The sequence below is a fragment of the Lactuca virosa genome, chromosome 5 (assembly GCF_052849685.1).
Source record: "Lactuca virosa cultivar CGN04683 chromosome 5, Lactuca_virosa_CGN04683_v6, whole genome shotgun sequence".
Taxonomy (NCBI): Eukaryota; Viridiplantae; Streptophyta; class Magnoliopsida; order Asterales; family Asteraceae; genus Lactuca; species Lactuca virosa.
Genome location: NC_136430.1, coordinates 387,763,049 through 387,779,994, shown reverse-complemented (window position 1 = coordinate 387,779,994; position 16,946 = coordinate 387,763,049). Strand labels below are relative to the sequence as shown.

Genomic DNA, 16,946 nt, shown 5'->3' with positions numbered 1-16,946 from the left:
TACCCCCTTATAGATTAGCTTCGTGAATGAGGCATACTAGCGATTTGACTGACCATATTCTTATACATATATAATATTAAACTTTTAATTATAATATATATATAAGGTGTGTTTTAAAACATTTTAAAACTTCAAGGGTTTATAAATTTCGAAATTTAAGCTATTAAATTTAAATTTAAATAAACCAATTAACTAGATTTAATATTTATCTTTTAATTAACTATTAATCAAATTATTAAATCTTGTAAGGATTATCTAATTAAATTAATCCATTAATTTAATCCTAATCCTTATCCCTCTAAATTTCGAAAAATAGGGTAAGGATAATTATCCAATTAATCTAATTAAGTAACAATTATCCAAAACAAGAAACCCTAAAACTTCTAAGCAAATTTCGAAATTTACAAGGGAGGAGGCTAGGGTTTTCAAAACCCTAACCCTAATTTCGATTAGGGTTCTTTGGAGGCTAAGGTTTTCGAAAAAAACCTTTGATCCAAAACCCTAGAAATCGAAAATTTGGCCTTTAGGGTTTAATAGCTATAAACCCTAATTTGCAATTCAACAGTTATAGCAATTCAATTTAAAACAACAATGGCTCTGATACCACTAATGAGTTTTAGGTAAAACAAATAAACTAGAAAAACAATTCCTAAGTTCACATGCAACCTACTTTGGATCTATGTTTTAACTATTGAACATACAACTTTGAATTGCAAAACAAGAACCCTAGAGGAGAGAGGCTAATTTCGAAATTAACCAACTAGGGTTTAGGGTTTACATACCTTTCAATTGTTATAGCAAACAATTGATAATCCTCTTGATCTTGATCTTGATCTTCTTGGAAGCTTAGCACCACAAATGTAATGCCTCTAATGGAATCACACCCAAGAACTAGCAAGAAGGAAACTTGGAGGAGAGAGGATGGAGAGAGTATGCAATTTCGGCCTTAGGGTTTCTTCCAAATAAATCAGTCCCCAAAATGTGAGCCAGGAGGCTCCTTAAATAGTTGAGGGAACTAGGGTTTAGGGAAAACCCTAGTTATCCTTTGCTTAGGGCCTAAGCAAGACCCAAGGCCTTATCTTGGACCCCTTGGACGAATTCTCTAGGGTTTCCCCTAAGGTTTTCGTCCACCCCCTTCCAAGGGAGTTCTGGATCCTTCCATTCAACTATCAGTTAATTGCAAACTAGTCCCTGCACTTTATAATTAATTCTTTTAACCCCAAAATTAATTCTGATTAATTAAACATAATGATTTCTAATTAATATATTAATCTTTTAACATATTAATAAATCATTTATATTAATTTATTAATCTTATAAATTAATATCTCTCCTTTCATAATTTCCTTGTCCAGTTGTTAGGTTGAGGGCAACCCAAAAGGACTGTGTTGCTATCGATTCAAGTACATACCAATTATAGTTATGGGCTTAGACACCTAATCCAACAGATACACGGGGACCCTATCGAATGTTACGATATGACGCGTCTTACACAAGAGGCATTTGTATTATTATGCAATCATTTTACGCAAAGAAGTTGGTTGCAAGCTAGTTGAACGATAAGCATTGAAGAGAAGATGGCTATGTTTTTACATGTTATAGGACATAATGAACGTTTTCGAGCGGTTAAAGGAAGATTTCATCACTCCACACAAACCATTCATCAATGTTTTCATGAGGTCTTAAATGCAATGATGTGTTTTGCAAAAGAAATTATAGTACCAACAAATCCTAATCCAACAAGACATGCCTCAGAACGACAAAGACGGTTAAAAGCTATATTTTCCGGAGCAATAGGTGCACTAGATGGAACTCTTGTACATGCAGTTGTGCCCGTTGATCAACAAACGAGGTATAGGGGAAGAGGAAAAGGTGAATGTTATCAAAATGTATTAGGAATTTGTGATTTTGATATGATATTCACCTTTGTATGGGCTGGATGGGAAGGCATAGCACATGATTCAAGAGTTTTGAAAGAAGTTGCATTCAATCCGTCTTCCGGATTTCCATTCCCTCCACCAGGTTTCTAATATTTATATAAGTTTATTTATATTCTTTATATAAGTTTTATTATCTATATTCTTTATATAATAAATGTCACTCGCCTACAGATAAATATTATATTTGTGATGCCGCATATACCAACACTCGTGGGTTCATGGCTCCGTACCGTGGCACTAGGTATTGGTTAGCCGATTTTCGAGGACGTCGACCTTTAACTAAAGAAGAAAGGTTCAATCTTGCTCATACACAACTTAGAAATGTTATTGAGCGTGCTTATGGTGTATTGAAGGCGAGATTCCCAATCTTAAAACAAATGGCTCCTTATCCTTTTCCGATACAAAGAGACATCGTCATTGCTTGTGTCGCGGTCCATAATTTTATAAGGAAATACAATATCCAAGATGAGTTATTTGAAAATTTTGAAGAGAACGTTATGGTTAATCTTGATGTGCACGGTGGAGGAATTGAAGACGAAAACACACAAGGCATATAATGGGGTTCAGAAGCCGTTGAATACATGGCTACTTTGCGTGAGCAGATTGCTAATCAACTACTTTCACCCGGTTTACTTTAGAGATGTATGCAAATTAGTATGTTATTTTCAATTTCAGTATGTTTCTATTTGGATTTTGATTGATTTATGTATAATTACTTTGTAAGACAATTTGTATTCGGATTTTTAAATGATTATTGTGTAATTTTGATTTTGTATGATAATTTATATGTTTTTATAATCATTCAGCAACTTCATCCATCACAGAATAGAACAGCAGGGTAATATGGTCATTTTTCATCATTCAGCACAGTCAGTCATATGTACAATCAAACAACATTGTTTCTTTTCCAGTCAGAAAACTTTCCCAGACAGCACTTTCCCATACAACACTTTCTCAGACAGCAACTATCAAACGACCCCTAAGGTCCTGTTTGATAAACGTCTTTCCCGACCCATAAAGATCTTTCCAGCTGAATGGGCCGGAAAGACCGTTTGATTTGGACCAAAAAAATCATCTTTCTCGCTAAGATGGGTCTTTCCCACAAAGCAATAAACCCAAGTCTGTATGGAAAAGAAAAGGCGTTGGACAATTATGCCCTAGCAAAAAAAAGATGCGTATTCCCTTTCCCTGCGTCGCCTCCATCCGTCATCATCGTCTTCCCTTCGTCGATTTTCATCACTCGTCTTCTCCGGCCAGCCTCCTCCCGCCAAGCAGCCTCCATCGCCACCGGCTCCGCCCTGCAGCTCCTCCCACAGGTAATTTCTTCCTTTTTTCTGCCGATTTCTTGTCGATTTCTTCTGGGGATTAAAATCAGAAATTATGATTTCTTTTGATTGTATTTCGATTGTATGTTTCATTTGTGTTATGTTTTTTTTCTTCTGATTTTTATGCTTCATCTCTTTCAGTTGTATGTTAGAAATCTGATTTTTGTTCATCTTTTTGTATCAAAATCAGAATTTGTTTCATGTTTTTCATCTTGTTTTCTTTGCTCTTCTGATTTTCGTGCATAGGTGAAGAAAATACGTGTTGATTCGGAAAGATGAACAAAAATGTTGAAACATGTTGTTTTTTGTTTTTTTTTCTGCCGATATATGATGTATTTTTTACATAGATGCTGAAAATACATGCTGATTTGTCTATATACATGATGATTTTGTTTTTTATTTTTTGCTTTTTGAAAATACTTGCTGATTTGTGTATATATATGCTGTTTTTTTTAATATACATGTTGAATTTCATATATATGCTGAATTGTGTATATACATGCTGTTTTTTTGAATATATATGCTGAATTGTGTATATACATGCTGTTTTTTTTTTGAATATATATGCTGAATTGTGTATATACATGCTGTTTTTTTGAATATATATGCTGAAATTTCATAGTTATTGCTGTTTTTTATTATAGACATGTCACAAAGAAAATCTAGAATCATTTGGGACCAAAGTTTAGACAAAACTTTTCTTGATGCTTGTATCCAAGAAGTAACCACATATGGTCGTGAGGGTAGTGCCCTAAAACCAAATTCATGGAAAACTGTAGCCGAAAAATTATTAAAGGAACACGGTTTAGTCGTTGACCAAAAACAGATGAGAAACCACTACGACTACTACAAAGGAAAGTATCAAGCTTGGGTGAAACTTAAAAGCAAAACCGGAAATATATATGATCCTTTAACAAATAAATTTAATTTGACTGACGAACAATGGGAGACGGAGACGAAGGTAATATATATTCGTCTAATTATAAAACAAAATAGTAGAAATATGATTATTTTCTTTTAATGGTTTGATAATTTCAAAATGTTAAACAGTTGAACAAGATTGTAGGAGCTTTGAAAATCGTGCCCATCCTTTTCCCTGATCTGTGCACACAATTATTTGAAGGTTCAACCTCTACCGGCTTTGATAGTTGGGGGCCATCTTCTACACTCCCCCGTCCTACTCCTGAATACACTGAGCATGACTTTGATGAGGTTCAATGCACCCAAACGGAAACTCCCGACTCAACCCAACACGTAGCTGCAAGTGAAGAATCCTCTGGACATTCGAAAAATAGGAGAGTGGGTGGAAACAAAAGAGCTGGTGGAAACAAGAGAAACGCAAGGGCACTAGAAGTTGAGGAGGAAATCGTCAAGTTTGCAAGGACGCTTGTGGAACAAAACCAAAGAAGTGAAATGGATAAGGACATAGATGCATGTATGGAGAAATTGGCAAAAATGGGATGGGGAGAAGAAGATGAAAGACACAAGACCGCTCTTTTGTTATTTGTTGAAAGTGCCGATATTAGGAAAGTTTGGTTACGACTTACGCCTACTACTTGTGAGTCGTGGGTGAGGAGTGCAGGAATGAGTTTGGTTACCTTTGATGACTTTTTAGATGTTACATTTGATTACTTTTACTATTTCTTTGTTGCATGACTTTTGGATGTTAGGTTTGATGGCTTTTTCTATGACTTTTGTTATGTTACGTTTGATGAATTTTATATGCATGGGTTTTTTTATTGGATAATTTTTGGTGCATCACTTTTGTGTTATTAGATAAATATTTTTTTGTTATTTACTTTATACTTGTCATGTTATAAATATTTTGGTTGTTTATTTTATATTTGACATGTTATATGTAATTGTATTTTACAGGTCAAGTATGATTTCTAATGGTGAAGCTTTAGTTTTTCTTTTACTTGTCTTGTATTGGTTGAGGTTAAACCGGCCAAGGCTAAAAAAAATTCATAGAATAAGAGATAACGATTCGAGCGGTTATGCGTATACGCAAGATTTGATACACGGGGACCCTATCGAATGTTACGATATGACGCGTCTTACACAAGAGGCATTTGTATTATTATGCAATCATTTTACGCAAAGAAGTTGGTTGCAAGCTAGTAGAACGATAAGCATTGAAGAGAAGATGGCTATGTTTTTACATGTTATAGGACATAATGAACGTTTTCGAGCGGTTAAAGGAAGATTTCATCACTCCACACAAACCATTCATCAATGTTTTCATGAGGTCTTAAATGCAATGATGTGTTTTGCAAAAGAAATTATAGTACCAACAAATCCTAATCCAACAAGACATGCCTCAGAACGACAAAGACGGTTAAAAGCTATATTTTCCGGAGCAATAGGTGCACTAGATGGAACTCTTGTACATGCAGTTGTGCCCGTTGATCAACAAACGAGGTATATGGGAAGAGGGAAAGGTGAATGTTATCAAAATGTATTAGGAATTTGTGATTTTGATATGATATTCACCTTTGTATGGGCTGGATGGGAAGGCATAGCACATGATTCAAGAGTTTTGAAAGAAGTTGCATTCAATCCGTCTTCCGGATTTCCATTCCCTCCACCAGGTTTCTAATATTTATATAAGTTTATTTATATTCTTTATATAAGTTTTATTATCTATATTCTTTATATAATAAATGTCACTCGCCTACAGATAAATATTATATTTGTGATGCCGCATATACCAACACTCGTGGGTTCATGGCTCCGTACCGTGGCACTAGGTATTGGTTAGCCGATTTTCGAGGACGTCGACCTTTAACTAAAGAAGAAAGGTTCAATCTTGCTCATGCACAACTTAGAAATGTTATTGAGCGTGCTTATGGTGTATTGAAGGCGAGATTCCCAATCTTAAAACAAATGGCTCCTTATCCTTTTCCGATACAAAGAGACATCGTCATTGCTTGTGCCGCGGTCCATAATTTTATAAGGAAATACAATATCCAAGATGAGTTATTTGAAAATTTTGAAGAGAACGTTATGGTTAATCTTGATGTGCACGGTGGAGGAATTGAAGACGAAAACACACAAGGCATATAATGGGGTTCAGAAGCCGTTGAATACATGGCTACTTTGCGTGAGCAGATTGCTAATCAACTACTTTCACCCGGTTTACTTTAGAGATGTATGCAAATTAGTATGTTATTTTCAATTTCAGTATGTTTCTATTTGGATTTTGATTGATTTATGTTTAATTACTTTGTAAGACAATTTGTATTCGGATTTTTAAATGATTATTGTGTAATTTTGATTTTGTATGATAATTTATATGTTTTTATAATCATTCAGCAACTTCATCCATCACAGAATAGAACAGCAGGGTAATATGGTCGTTTTTCATCATTCAGCACAGTCAGTCATATGTACAATCAAACAGCATTGTTTCTTTCCCAGTCAGAAAACTTTCCCAGACAGCACTTTCCCATACAACACTTTCCCAGACAGCAACTATTAAACGACCCCTAAGTTAATTATCTAGGTGTGTACATAAAAAAAATACCTAAATGTAAACAAAACGAAAAAGGTAATTATCATGATAAGTCAATTTCTCTTCTTTTTTATTTTATGTTTTAAATTTGATTTAATATAAAATTTAACCTAAATGATAAATATTTTTAGAACCGCACCAATGTGGTAAATATATTTTTAAAATACACTAGGTTGGTATTACAAAAAAAAAAAAAACACTCCTGATTTGACTGGTAAAAACACACATCGTCATTTCATAATTTTATTGTTTAACAGATTAAATATAAAAATTAAAATTTATTATGTACACGTGCAAAACTTGAGAATACGTGTGTACATACCAATTCGACAATAAATATGGCAGTCACCATGTTGTTCACACCTACAGTTGTGTCAGACAGAACACTTGAGATTTGCATATACTTGCAAAGTATGTTCAATTTGTTATAGAAACAAAAAACAAGTCATGACCCGGAGCAAACTTCATTGAAAATATTTTAAAAAGATATTTACCAAAATATTGTGGTTTTAAATATATTTACCATTTAGGTTAAAATTTATACCAAAACAAAATTAAAAAATGTAAAATAAAAGAAGAGAAATTGACTTATCAGGGTAATTACATTTTCGTTTTGTTCATATTTAGGTAACATTTTTTATATTTATATATGCTACGAATTTGTTGGAAATGTTCACATATGACCAAGGTTGTAGAACTCGTTACTCGGTACCTACTCGGCCGACTACCGAGTAGCGAGTACTCGGGAGTACTCGGATTCGGTAATTCATATAGAAATATTTTTAGGGAAATTATATATGTCAAAATCATAAGTTGATTGAAATATATAACAAAATTAGATACATGTGAATACACAAAAGCTAAAAAAACACATAATGGTCTCACTTCGCGAATAATTACTGAAAATTTAAGATATATATGTAGTAATAATCACATGTGTGTGTTAAATAATAAATCATTAAGTATATTATACATATTAATCACCGAGTTGACCGCATTTTACAACACTACTCAGTTCAGTAAGGGGTTGATCAGTAAGTACTCGGGATTCTGTAACTCGCCTCGGTAAGGGGCCGAGTAGCGAGTACTCGGAGGAGTAATCGGCCAACTCGGCGAGTTTTACAACACTGCATATGACCATTATGACCGACTGTAACTTGTAAAGTCTGTCATAATTGTCATATATGAACACTTCTAAAAAATTTGTTACCTATACATGTAAAAAAATAATAAATTATCAAAATATAAACAAACCAAAAATAATTATTCTAATAAATCCATTTCCATAATAAAAACTTTAAAATGCCAAAACCAAAATCCAGAGTGAAAAAAGAAGTTAAAAGAATTTTAATATACATAATTCGACCGGATACAATGGAGGAAAAGGGTTTTGCCTGCTAATGTTACAGGTATCCGATCCATGCTATAGATTGCATCATTACAACTTACAAGACTCCCAGATACACACTAGTAGTATTCTTCCAACACACGCAAATCCAAGTCCTTGGATTGAAATTGGGTTTTCCCTGATCAAATTCCCTTAATCGACATTTTTCCGCTGGGAAACTTTGCTTATTCTTACTTAATTCCTGGTAAGAAAACCTATATTCTTTTCACATGCCTTTTCGCTTTCAAGGTCGTTGATCTTGATTTGTTGTGTTATTTCAATTTGGCGAGCCTAGATCTGTAAGTATCGTTGATTGCCGGTGTTTCTGTTATGTCGGATTTGATAGAATTGGGGGCATCTGTTGTTTATCTTTGGTGACATGAAAGAAGTGGGGAGATCTGTCCATTCGATAGACGTGGTAAAGAAAAAAAGCTCTTCTGGATGCTTGATTATCAAAAAGAAGGTAGCAGATGGTGTTGGCGGAGTTCAAGGGTTTAGCGATTCGTCATCAAGGAAGCTATATTACTCGGCAAAAGAGAAAAAAAGACCAAGAGCGATTAGGAGTGATTCCGAGTCCAGTGATGAGTTCACAGAGCCTTACCGCCAAAAACTTGATAATTTTCACAATGGTTCATCTTTTAGTAATAGGGGTTTTATGGGAAATAGAGAATCAGAGATTGAGAAAAGGGTAAATAATGGGATAAATATGCATGAGTTTGATGAGTATAATGGATTCCATGAGAGGATGAATAGGAAGGATGTTAACGATCATAGACATGGGTTGAAGTTACATTGGCAAAGTGGAGATCTAAAGAATTCTGCAAGTGGTAGTAGTAGGATAATCGATGATAAGAGAAGGGAATTCCTTCATGATAAAAGGAATGCCATTTTGGGTGGAAATAGTAGTAGGCCTATTCATGGCATCAAAAGTGGATACAAGATGGAGGACGATAAATCCCATTTACCCCTTCATTATAGAGAAGTTTCTGATGAACCTATCAGGTTGCAAGGGAAAAATGGTGTTCTAAAGGTGATGGTAAAAAAGCATAAGCAGATTAGTGTTCCACATCAAAGTTATAATCATCATCCAGAAGTTGAAGAGTGGAAAGAATCTAGGCCAGTAGTTTACAAAAAGAAACAACAGAACATGTCCCATAAAAGCCATGATCACTGGGAAGGTCCTAATAGGAAAAAAGCAGCTATGGAGTCTTCTTCATTGCACTCTGCTTCAAGGCATCCTGAGAAACCAGTTTCATTCAAGAATCAAGTGAAAGGTGAAGTTGATTTGGATTTGGAAAAACCAGTTTTAGATGATAGCGATACATCATTACCAATAAAACCATCTGCTGAAAAAATGGTTAAAATTGAAAAAAGAATAACCCCACAAACCAAAAAAGTTACTCCAGTTAAAGGGAAAGAAAGCAAGGTTAAACGTGGAAGTGGCACTGAAAAGCAATTATTGAGAGAGAAGATTAGAAGTATGCTTCTTGGTGCTGGTTGGACCATTGATTATAGACCAAGAAGGAACAGAGACTACCTTGATGCTGTCTACATCAATCCAACAGGAACTGCTTATTGGTCTATAATCAAAGCTTATGAAGCACTTCAAAAGGAAGAAGAGAAAGATCATTCACAAGTAGGTGGAGAATTTACCCCTTTACCCGTTGAAACACTTAGTAAACTAACCAGGCAAACCCGTAAGAAAATTGAAAGAGAAATGAAAAAGAAGAAAAGAGATGAAGGCAACAACAATGGTGATGCTGATGATTCAAATGATAATTATTACATGGAAACAGCTAAACAAGAGAGGGCTGCTGCAAAGAGAAGTGTTGGACTTGGGAATGAATATGATTCTCAAATTCCACAGGGGCAAAAAAGTCGAAAACTCGGAAGGTGTGTTTTGTTGGTTAGAAGTGAAGGGAAAGGCTCTGAAAATGATAGATTTGTTTCCTATTCAGGAAAACGAACCCTTCTTTCATGGCTGATTGATTCTGGAACAGTGGAAATGAGTGAGAAAGTTGAATATATGAACAGAAGAAAGACACGAGTAATGCAAGAAGGGTGGATTACAAAAGATGGAATCCATTGTGGCTGTTGTAGCAAAATCTTATCAGTTTTGAAGTTTGAGCTTCATGCAGGAAGCAAACTCAAGCAACCATATCTGAATATTTTTGGACAATCTGGAAAATCTTTGATGCAGTGTCAGATTGATGCATGGAATAAACAAGGAGAGTTGGAAAGAAAGGGTTTTTATGCTGTAGATGTTGATGGTGATGATCCTAATGATGACACCTGTGGCTTATGTGGCGATGGTGGTGATTTGATTTGTTGTGATGGTTGTCCATCCACCTTTCACCAGAGCTGTTTAGGCATAAAGGTATTAATATTAATTGTGTTTTTATTGCTTTATACCCATGGATATATGGATATATTATTTGTATGTGTATTATGAATTCATTGTTATGAATGTAATGTTTTAATCATGCGATTTCAGATGCTTCCTCAAGGTGATTGGCATTGTCCAAATTGCTCGTGTAAATACTGTGAAACTGAAGCTGGTGTTAGAACTGAAAGTCAACTTCTTGCATGCTGCCTTTGTGAGAAAAAATGTAATGTTTGCTATTTGTTTGTGATCTGATCATATGCTTGTTTCATTAATCACTGTGATTTTAATGTTTGTTGGATTAAATTTAAAACTTGTTGCTGTTGCAGATCATGAATCATGCAGCCTGGAGATGAATGAGAAGCCTATTGATCCCACTGATCCAAACCTGTCATTCTGTGGCCAGAAGTGTCTAGAGGTACTAAAAGTTCTCTTTCCTATTCTGAGTTAATGGATTTTAATCTCATATGCATAAAGAAAATCATGCAGCTGTTGTTATTTCTGTTTCTTTCTTAAGCATATTATCATTAGTATTCTAGTATCTTACATATTAGCTCTGAAGGGAAAAACTAAAGGCACCATCATCATTAGTTTTCACTTGCTTTAAGCTTGATGTGCAGTATGTGTGCAAAGAGATCATGATTTATATTCTCTCCTTTTCTCATTTCACCATTACCCTGCATTCCTATCTCTTTAACTCTTAGTTAAAACAACCTCTTTTCTTGAAACATAGTGAGTAAAGTCCAGTGAAAGTTGCACACAACTGTACGCATGTTACAATATTTATAACAATGAAAAGGCGCAAGAAATATCTAAAGTTGCAACTTCCTTGGGACATAAAAAAGAGAAAAAGAGAGAGAGAGAGAGAGAGAGAGAGAGAGAGAGAGAGAGAGAGAGAGAGAGAGAGAGAGAGAGAGACTATCTTTTTGTTGTGTTATTTGTTTATGACATTCTCTCTTGTAGTTTTGTGGTGTAAATTGTAATTATGTTGAATTTGCAGGTATACAGCCAGCTGCAGAAGCTTCTTGGGGTGAAACATGAAGTGGGTTCTGGATTCTCATGGTCTCTTATTCATCGATCAGATCTTCCACCAGATGCTTCATCCATGGAGTTATCTCAAAGAGTGGAATGCAATTCCAAGCTAGCTGTTGCTCTTTCAGTCATTGATGAGTGCTTTGTTCCTGTTCTTGACAGGAGAAGTGGAATCAACTTAATTCATAATGTTGTTTACAATTGTGGGTAAGTTCAACATACCCTCTTACTTTCTTTACCCATTAACTTCATGTCTGAATTTGCTAATTCTTTGTAATTTTCTTTTGTAGATCAAACTTTAACAGGTTAAACTACAGTGGCTTCTTTACAGCTATATTGGAGAGGGGTGATGAAATGATTTGTGCTGCATCCATCAGGTAGGCTTCTGCTGCTTTACTTAATTTTTAATAAAATTTGTCAATTTCTGTGACCTTAATTTTAAATTTTAATAAAATTTGTTTAGGATCCATGGGACCCAGCTAGCAGAGATGCCATTTATTGGGACCCGCCATATGTATAGACGCCAAGGGATGTGTCGTAGGTTGTTATCTGCTATTGAATCGGTAAGAAAAAGTAGAACCTTTTTATTTGCTTTTGGTGCGTGTGTAAATTACTTGTATACCCTTTTCTTTTCAGGTACTCTCATCCCTTCATATTGAGAAATTGATTATTCCCGCCATTGCTGAACACATGCATACATGGACTGATGTTTTTGGTTTCAAGCCTCTTGAGGAAACACACAGACAAGAAATGAGGTCCATCAACATGTTGGTGTTTCCTGGAACAGATATGTTGCAGAAACCGCTAATTCCAGAGAAAGGTTCATCATTACATAAGATAAGATTGGAATTGGAATTGGAAAGCAACATTCCGAAGGCTGACAAATCGGAATCAAGTTCTCCCGATGTTAAAGAGTCGAGACAGAGAATTGCTCCATCGGATTCCGGTTCTCAAGATGCTAGCGATGCCACTCTTTCCATCAGTTCTGTTAAAGTTGATATTCCGTTTCCGGTTCCGGAAAGAAAACCAAATGTTATTAGTGATTCCGATGTTCAGCTTGATGGTGATGATACAGTTATGCAGAATGGTGAAGAGAGTACTGAAAATTTTGCTATTTCTGTTGCCATTCCGGTGAAAAAAGGTGTGCGGGGTGGCAATGAGACTACAAACGGAATTGCTGATGCTGATTCCAAGGTAGAAGGATTTGCTCCGCAGAATGGGAATGTGACGCCTTCCACCAAAACAGGCGGTGCTAATTCCATTCCAGGTAACCCATGTGAACTCATGGGAAAAGAATCAGTTTCTGTATCTACGGATTCCGATTCCAGCAAAGAACTAACTGATGTGCAGGATGACGGAATCACTGATGCTATTCCAATTGACGTGATATCCTTAAACATTTCTCTTGAACCCGAACCACAATTGTCTGGAATGGAATCACTTCCATCTGTTCCCAATTCAGCTGCAAATATAGCAGAATTGATTCAATTTTCAACAGGAAAGGAGAAATAAAAATTCAGATTAAAGTTTTTGATTATGTTATATAACCTATTGATTTGAAGATGATGGGAAGAATATGAACCAAAATCTTTCAAAATCACATGAAAAGTAATTCCATTCGTGAGTTGCTGCAGAGCCTGGAATGGAATGTATAAACACAAGATGCTGCTGATGAGGTTTGAGTTTGTAATTGGTTTTGTGGGTGGGGTCGAGTTGACTCACTCACTGTTGTTGTATCAAGAAAGGTTAATAAACAATTAGGTTGATTGGGTTTTTGAGGACAACATATTTATCAGAGTAATTTTTTTTTTTCCAATTGTATTCGATATGTAACAAAATTTATAATTACAACTATCTTCAACGGGAATGTTGGTGTTGCCAATACAATTTACTTGTTTGTATCTTAACGACTGTTGTGTTTGACTTTTCAGATTTATTTTCTTTAGTCACACCATTATTTTCTATATTGGATGTTATGTTGATTTATAAAATTGAATACATACATGATTAAATGATATATTTGTAATCATACGCAAGAAACCATTATAGAGTATCCATTATTCTTTAACCACTACATATATTGTTACATTGCATCATAGTCATACATTTAACCATATAGGAAAAGGGTTAAAAGCAAAAGTAATGAATATTAACTTATAATATAATACACAAAGCCTAAAATTTGAGACCTACAAATCTATTGGTCAAAAAATAGAGAGAGAACTTAAAGCAATCTCATGACTCTAAAGTCTAATGAACCTCATCTATGACATAAACTCAATATTGATAAATTTTAATCCATGTTGTGGCTTCACAAAACTAAAATCTTCATACTTGAAGCCTTATAGTTTCAAGAGCCACATCATGACATGACTCCAAATCTATGGTGGTATCTTTGACACCACCAACCAGTCTCACTACCAACATGAGGAAGGTAAATCACAGTATATCCCCTGAGCATGCATGCATATGCCAACCTTAGACCTCACTTATGGATTTTTCACATTCTTACATCAATCATGAATGCATCAATATTCTTCTTCAAATAATTTTGGTTTTTTAAGACATTGACACTCTGGGAAGGGGTTTAAATATAACGAGTTTTTTCTTGTGATTTTCTTGATATTGGGTATTGCAACACCTTTGTGGTCACTTTCGGCTAGCATTACTTGCATCTCCTTCTTGAACTCATCCCAGCTGCCAAAAAAAAAACAACAATTTTGTTATTGCATTTACTCAAATATAAAGATTCATCAATCATAAGCTTATATGTTTATTCATATACAAGATATAATGAATTACCTTATGGTTGTATTGTGGAGCAAAACAACAAGCTTGCGCTTATCTGGCATGATGGTTTTTGCATGTCCATAATGAAATTTCCTATGACCCATCAAAAAATGTGGGAAATTTCCACCTTGTGTTGTTACAAAAACTTCACTGAAAAAGCACACAATGTAGTCCAAAGCAGCCATCCTTGAAGAATAATTCTACATCAAGAAACTACACAAGTTAAAAACTAAGGTGTTGTTTCTTTTTGACTTAACATGGCTTAATGTATTAAGACACTAACCTTAAATGAAGCAAGCTCATCTGGGGTACTAAGTAACTCCTTTGTGTGTAAAAGGGGGAACATTTTCCTCAAAGGGGCTACATTTTTATCAGCTTGATATATTTTTCCTGATGCCAAATAAATTGGAGTTGTGTTTGCAAATCCCATACCCCTTAGCATCATCCCTACCTATGCTTTAAACAAATTAACCCTCAAACACGAACTAAAATTCAAGAAATTATAAAATTCATGAGTTCTTGAAACTAACCTCTAAAGGTGTCATTGGACACCTTCCATTGATTCGATTACGAACAGGATCTATAATATAATCTTTACGTTTAAATTTATCACCCCAATCTTTTTGGCGTATTGAATCCATTTCAAGTTGTTCAGATTTCCCTCCATCATACACACAACATGAAAAGGCAACCATGTCCTAAATCACATGCAATCAATAAGTATCTATTACATGATTCATTAGGAAAAATGGATAACAATAGTATCATACCTCTTCAAACCGAAGGTGGATAGAAACGTAATTTCCACCTGAATTTGAACTATCAACAGTCATTCTGTTGACTAGCATCTTGGCAACTGTGATGATGGAGTTAGAGAATCTCAATGCTTCATAATTAGCAACACATCTAAGATATTGAATATGAGGAGGGAGATTTGGAGACAATCTATTTGCAAAAGGAGCAATTCGAACAATCCTGCATTGAATTTTTCAAAGAATGAAAAATAAAGAAATACTCAAATTTTACAATTATATTAAGAACCAACCTCTGTTCTTTGAGGACAGGATAAACTTGTTTTAAGTAGTAATTGGCAGATGCCCAAGCTGGGACCCGAAAGTTTGGAATATTGCTTATACTAAAATTGTAATTTTCCATTAATTCCTTTGGGAGCTCACGAACTACATTAACATACTCTTTAAGGGTGGCTATGAAATGGTCTTCATCATATATGTCTGCAAACTCACTGTGAAGAACAAAGATTAGAAAAGAATATTAATTGAAAGCAACAAAAAGTCAAAAAAAAACTCCTTATTGCATTTCAAGATTAATGGATGTTCATTAAGTAATAGGATTTGCCTGCTATCCCTCCAAACATTATGAAAATTAAAAAGAGGAATGAGTAGTGTAGCATTCAAAAGACCTGCAACTGCCACTGCATTACATATCTGTCATTTGAAGATTCATTGTTATGTTAATATATTTAGAGGAGAAAATAAGTAAGCTAATGGATTATGGATGTTCATTAGGCTTACAGATGAACGTTGTTGATTTAGACCACCATTTGCCTCCACAACCAAGTATTGATCAGGTATGCCAGTTTCTGTGATAAAAGATTTTCATTAGTTTATAGGTACACATAAAGAAGATGGCAAAATACATAATCATTAGAAGAGACTACCACTGAATTGAAGTAGAAGTACAAATACCAAGATATTGATGAGATGTTGTAGGGCAAGGTTTCTGCTCTGTCAACTTCATTTTTTGTCTCCATACATCTGACAACTAAGTCAACAAGATACAATTTTTCTTTCAGCTTCAAGCATATAATGTAATGTAGCCGACAATTAATTACTGTATTCGCTGAATCAATGGACAATACTGTGATCTATCTTGGATAAAGATGAGAAACCAATAGAAATTAAGATGTGAAAGCCCCCTCTTCGAGATTTAGATATTACAGAACTGTAGCAGTAAGGTTGGGGATAAAAGGATTTAAAATTGGGAATAATAATGGTATAATAAACCATATAATACCTGGATTCCAGAAGAAGTGTCAGATTGAATGTCAGTCAGGAGATTCTGGAAGATCTCATGACTACGATAAATGGAGCCAGGCAAAGGATTGGGAAATAGCATTGCGGACAAGGGGCCGACGAACGTGATCACAGCCGATAAGAACAATAACGGGAGTAGAAGCAAGTAGCCAAAGATCCTTCGCCGGAAAAAATTTCCGTTTAAAAGATGTGGACGCCGTCGACGGGAGTTATAAGAGCGACCTCGCCGGCGAGAAGTGGAATGAGTAGTAGGAGGAGACGGGGGTGAGCTCAAAGATTTGCCACTGCTGCTGCTGCTGTAGTAATTGAGAGTGGCATCCATGGCATATTATTTTTTGGATTCAAGGCGTAGTGACGTTTGGGGAAAAGTGAGATCTTCTCTCCTGTCTTTTTCTGTACATCCCATTTTTAAGGAGTAATTCGTCTGAACCCTTAAATTCATCCGAATTCGATTATTTTGTATAGTTTTCAAAACACCTCGCGTCGGGTTAAGTTTTTTTAGAACGGTAACTAATAATTAC

At 35.1% G+C, this 16,946-nt stretch overlaps 3 protein-coding genes across 5 annotated transcripts; 2 read left to right on the top strand and 1 right to left on the bottom strand.

The window, feature by feature from the left end:
* The first annotated feature begins 1,577 nt into the window (after positions 1-1,577).
* On the top strand, positions 1,578-2,497 carry LOC145113748 (uncharacterized). Its single transcript, XM_079049798.1, has 2 exons — positions 1,578-2,022; positions 2,112-2,497. The coding sequence occupies exons 1-2, from the start codon at positions 1,578-1,580 to the stop codon at positions 2,495-2,497; spliced, it is 831 nt and encodes a 276-aa protein (XP_078905924.1).
* Positions 2,498-8,125: 5,628 nt separating this feature from the next.
* Positions 8,126-13,488, top strand: LOC145117698 (uncharacterized). Of its 3 annotated transcripts, none has more exons than XM_079054006.1 (8): positions 8,126-8,371; positions 8,513-10,543; positions 10,661-10,775; positions 10,879-10,967; positions 11,550-11,788; positions 11,872-11,958; positions 12,045-12,144; positions 12,218-13,488. In XM_079054006.1, the coding sequence occupies exons 2-8, from the start codon at positions 8,546-8,548 to the stop codon at positions 13,091-13,093; spliced, it is 3,504 nt and encodes a 1,167-aa protein (XP_078910132.1). In that variant the 5' UTR covers positions 8,126-8,371; positions 8,513-8,545; the 3' UTR covers positions 13,094-13,488. The 3 variants fall into 3 exon arrangements, with proteins under 3 accessions (XP_078910132.1, XP_078910131.1, XP_078910130.1); XM_079054005.1 differs by having other exon boundaries at positions 8,462-10,543; XM_079054004.1 differs by having other exon boundaries at positions 8,126-10,543.
* A 240-nt stretch (positions 13,489-13,728) lies between these two features.
* On the bottom strand, positions 13,729-16,842 carry LOC145117697 (O-fucosyltransferase 10-like). The gene is made up of 10 exons (XM_079054003.1): positions 16,406-16,842; positions 16,078-16,153; positions 15,904-15,971; positions 15,728-15,816; positions 15,417-15,614; positions 15,142-15,346; positions 14,902-15,069; positions 14,655-14,822; positions 14,384-14,571; positions 13,729-14,278 (listed from the first exon to the last, which is right to left on the bottom strand). The coding sequence occupies exons 1-10, from the start codon at positions 16,745-16,747 to the stop codon at positions 14,110-14,112; spliced, it is 1,671 nt and encodes a 556-aa protein (XP_078910129.1). The 5' UTR covers positions 16,748-16,842; the 3' UTR covers positions 13,729-14,109.
* Positions 16,843-16,946: the final 104 nt, after the last annotated feature.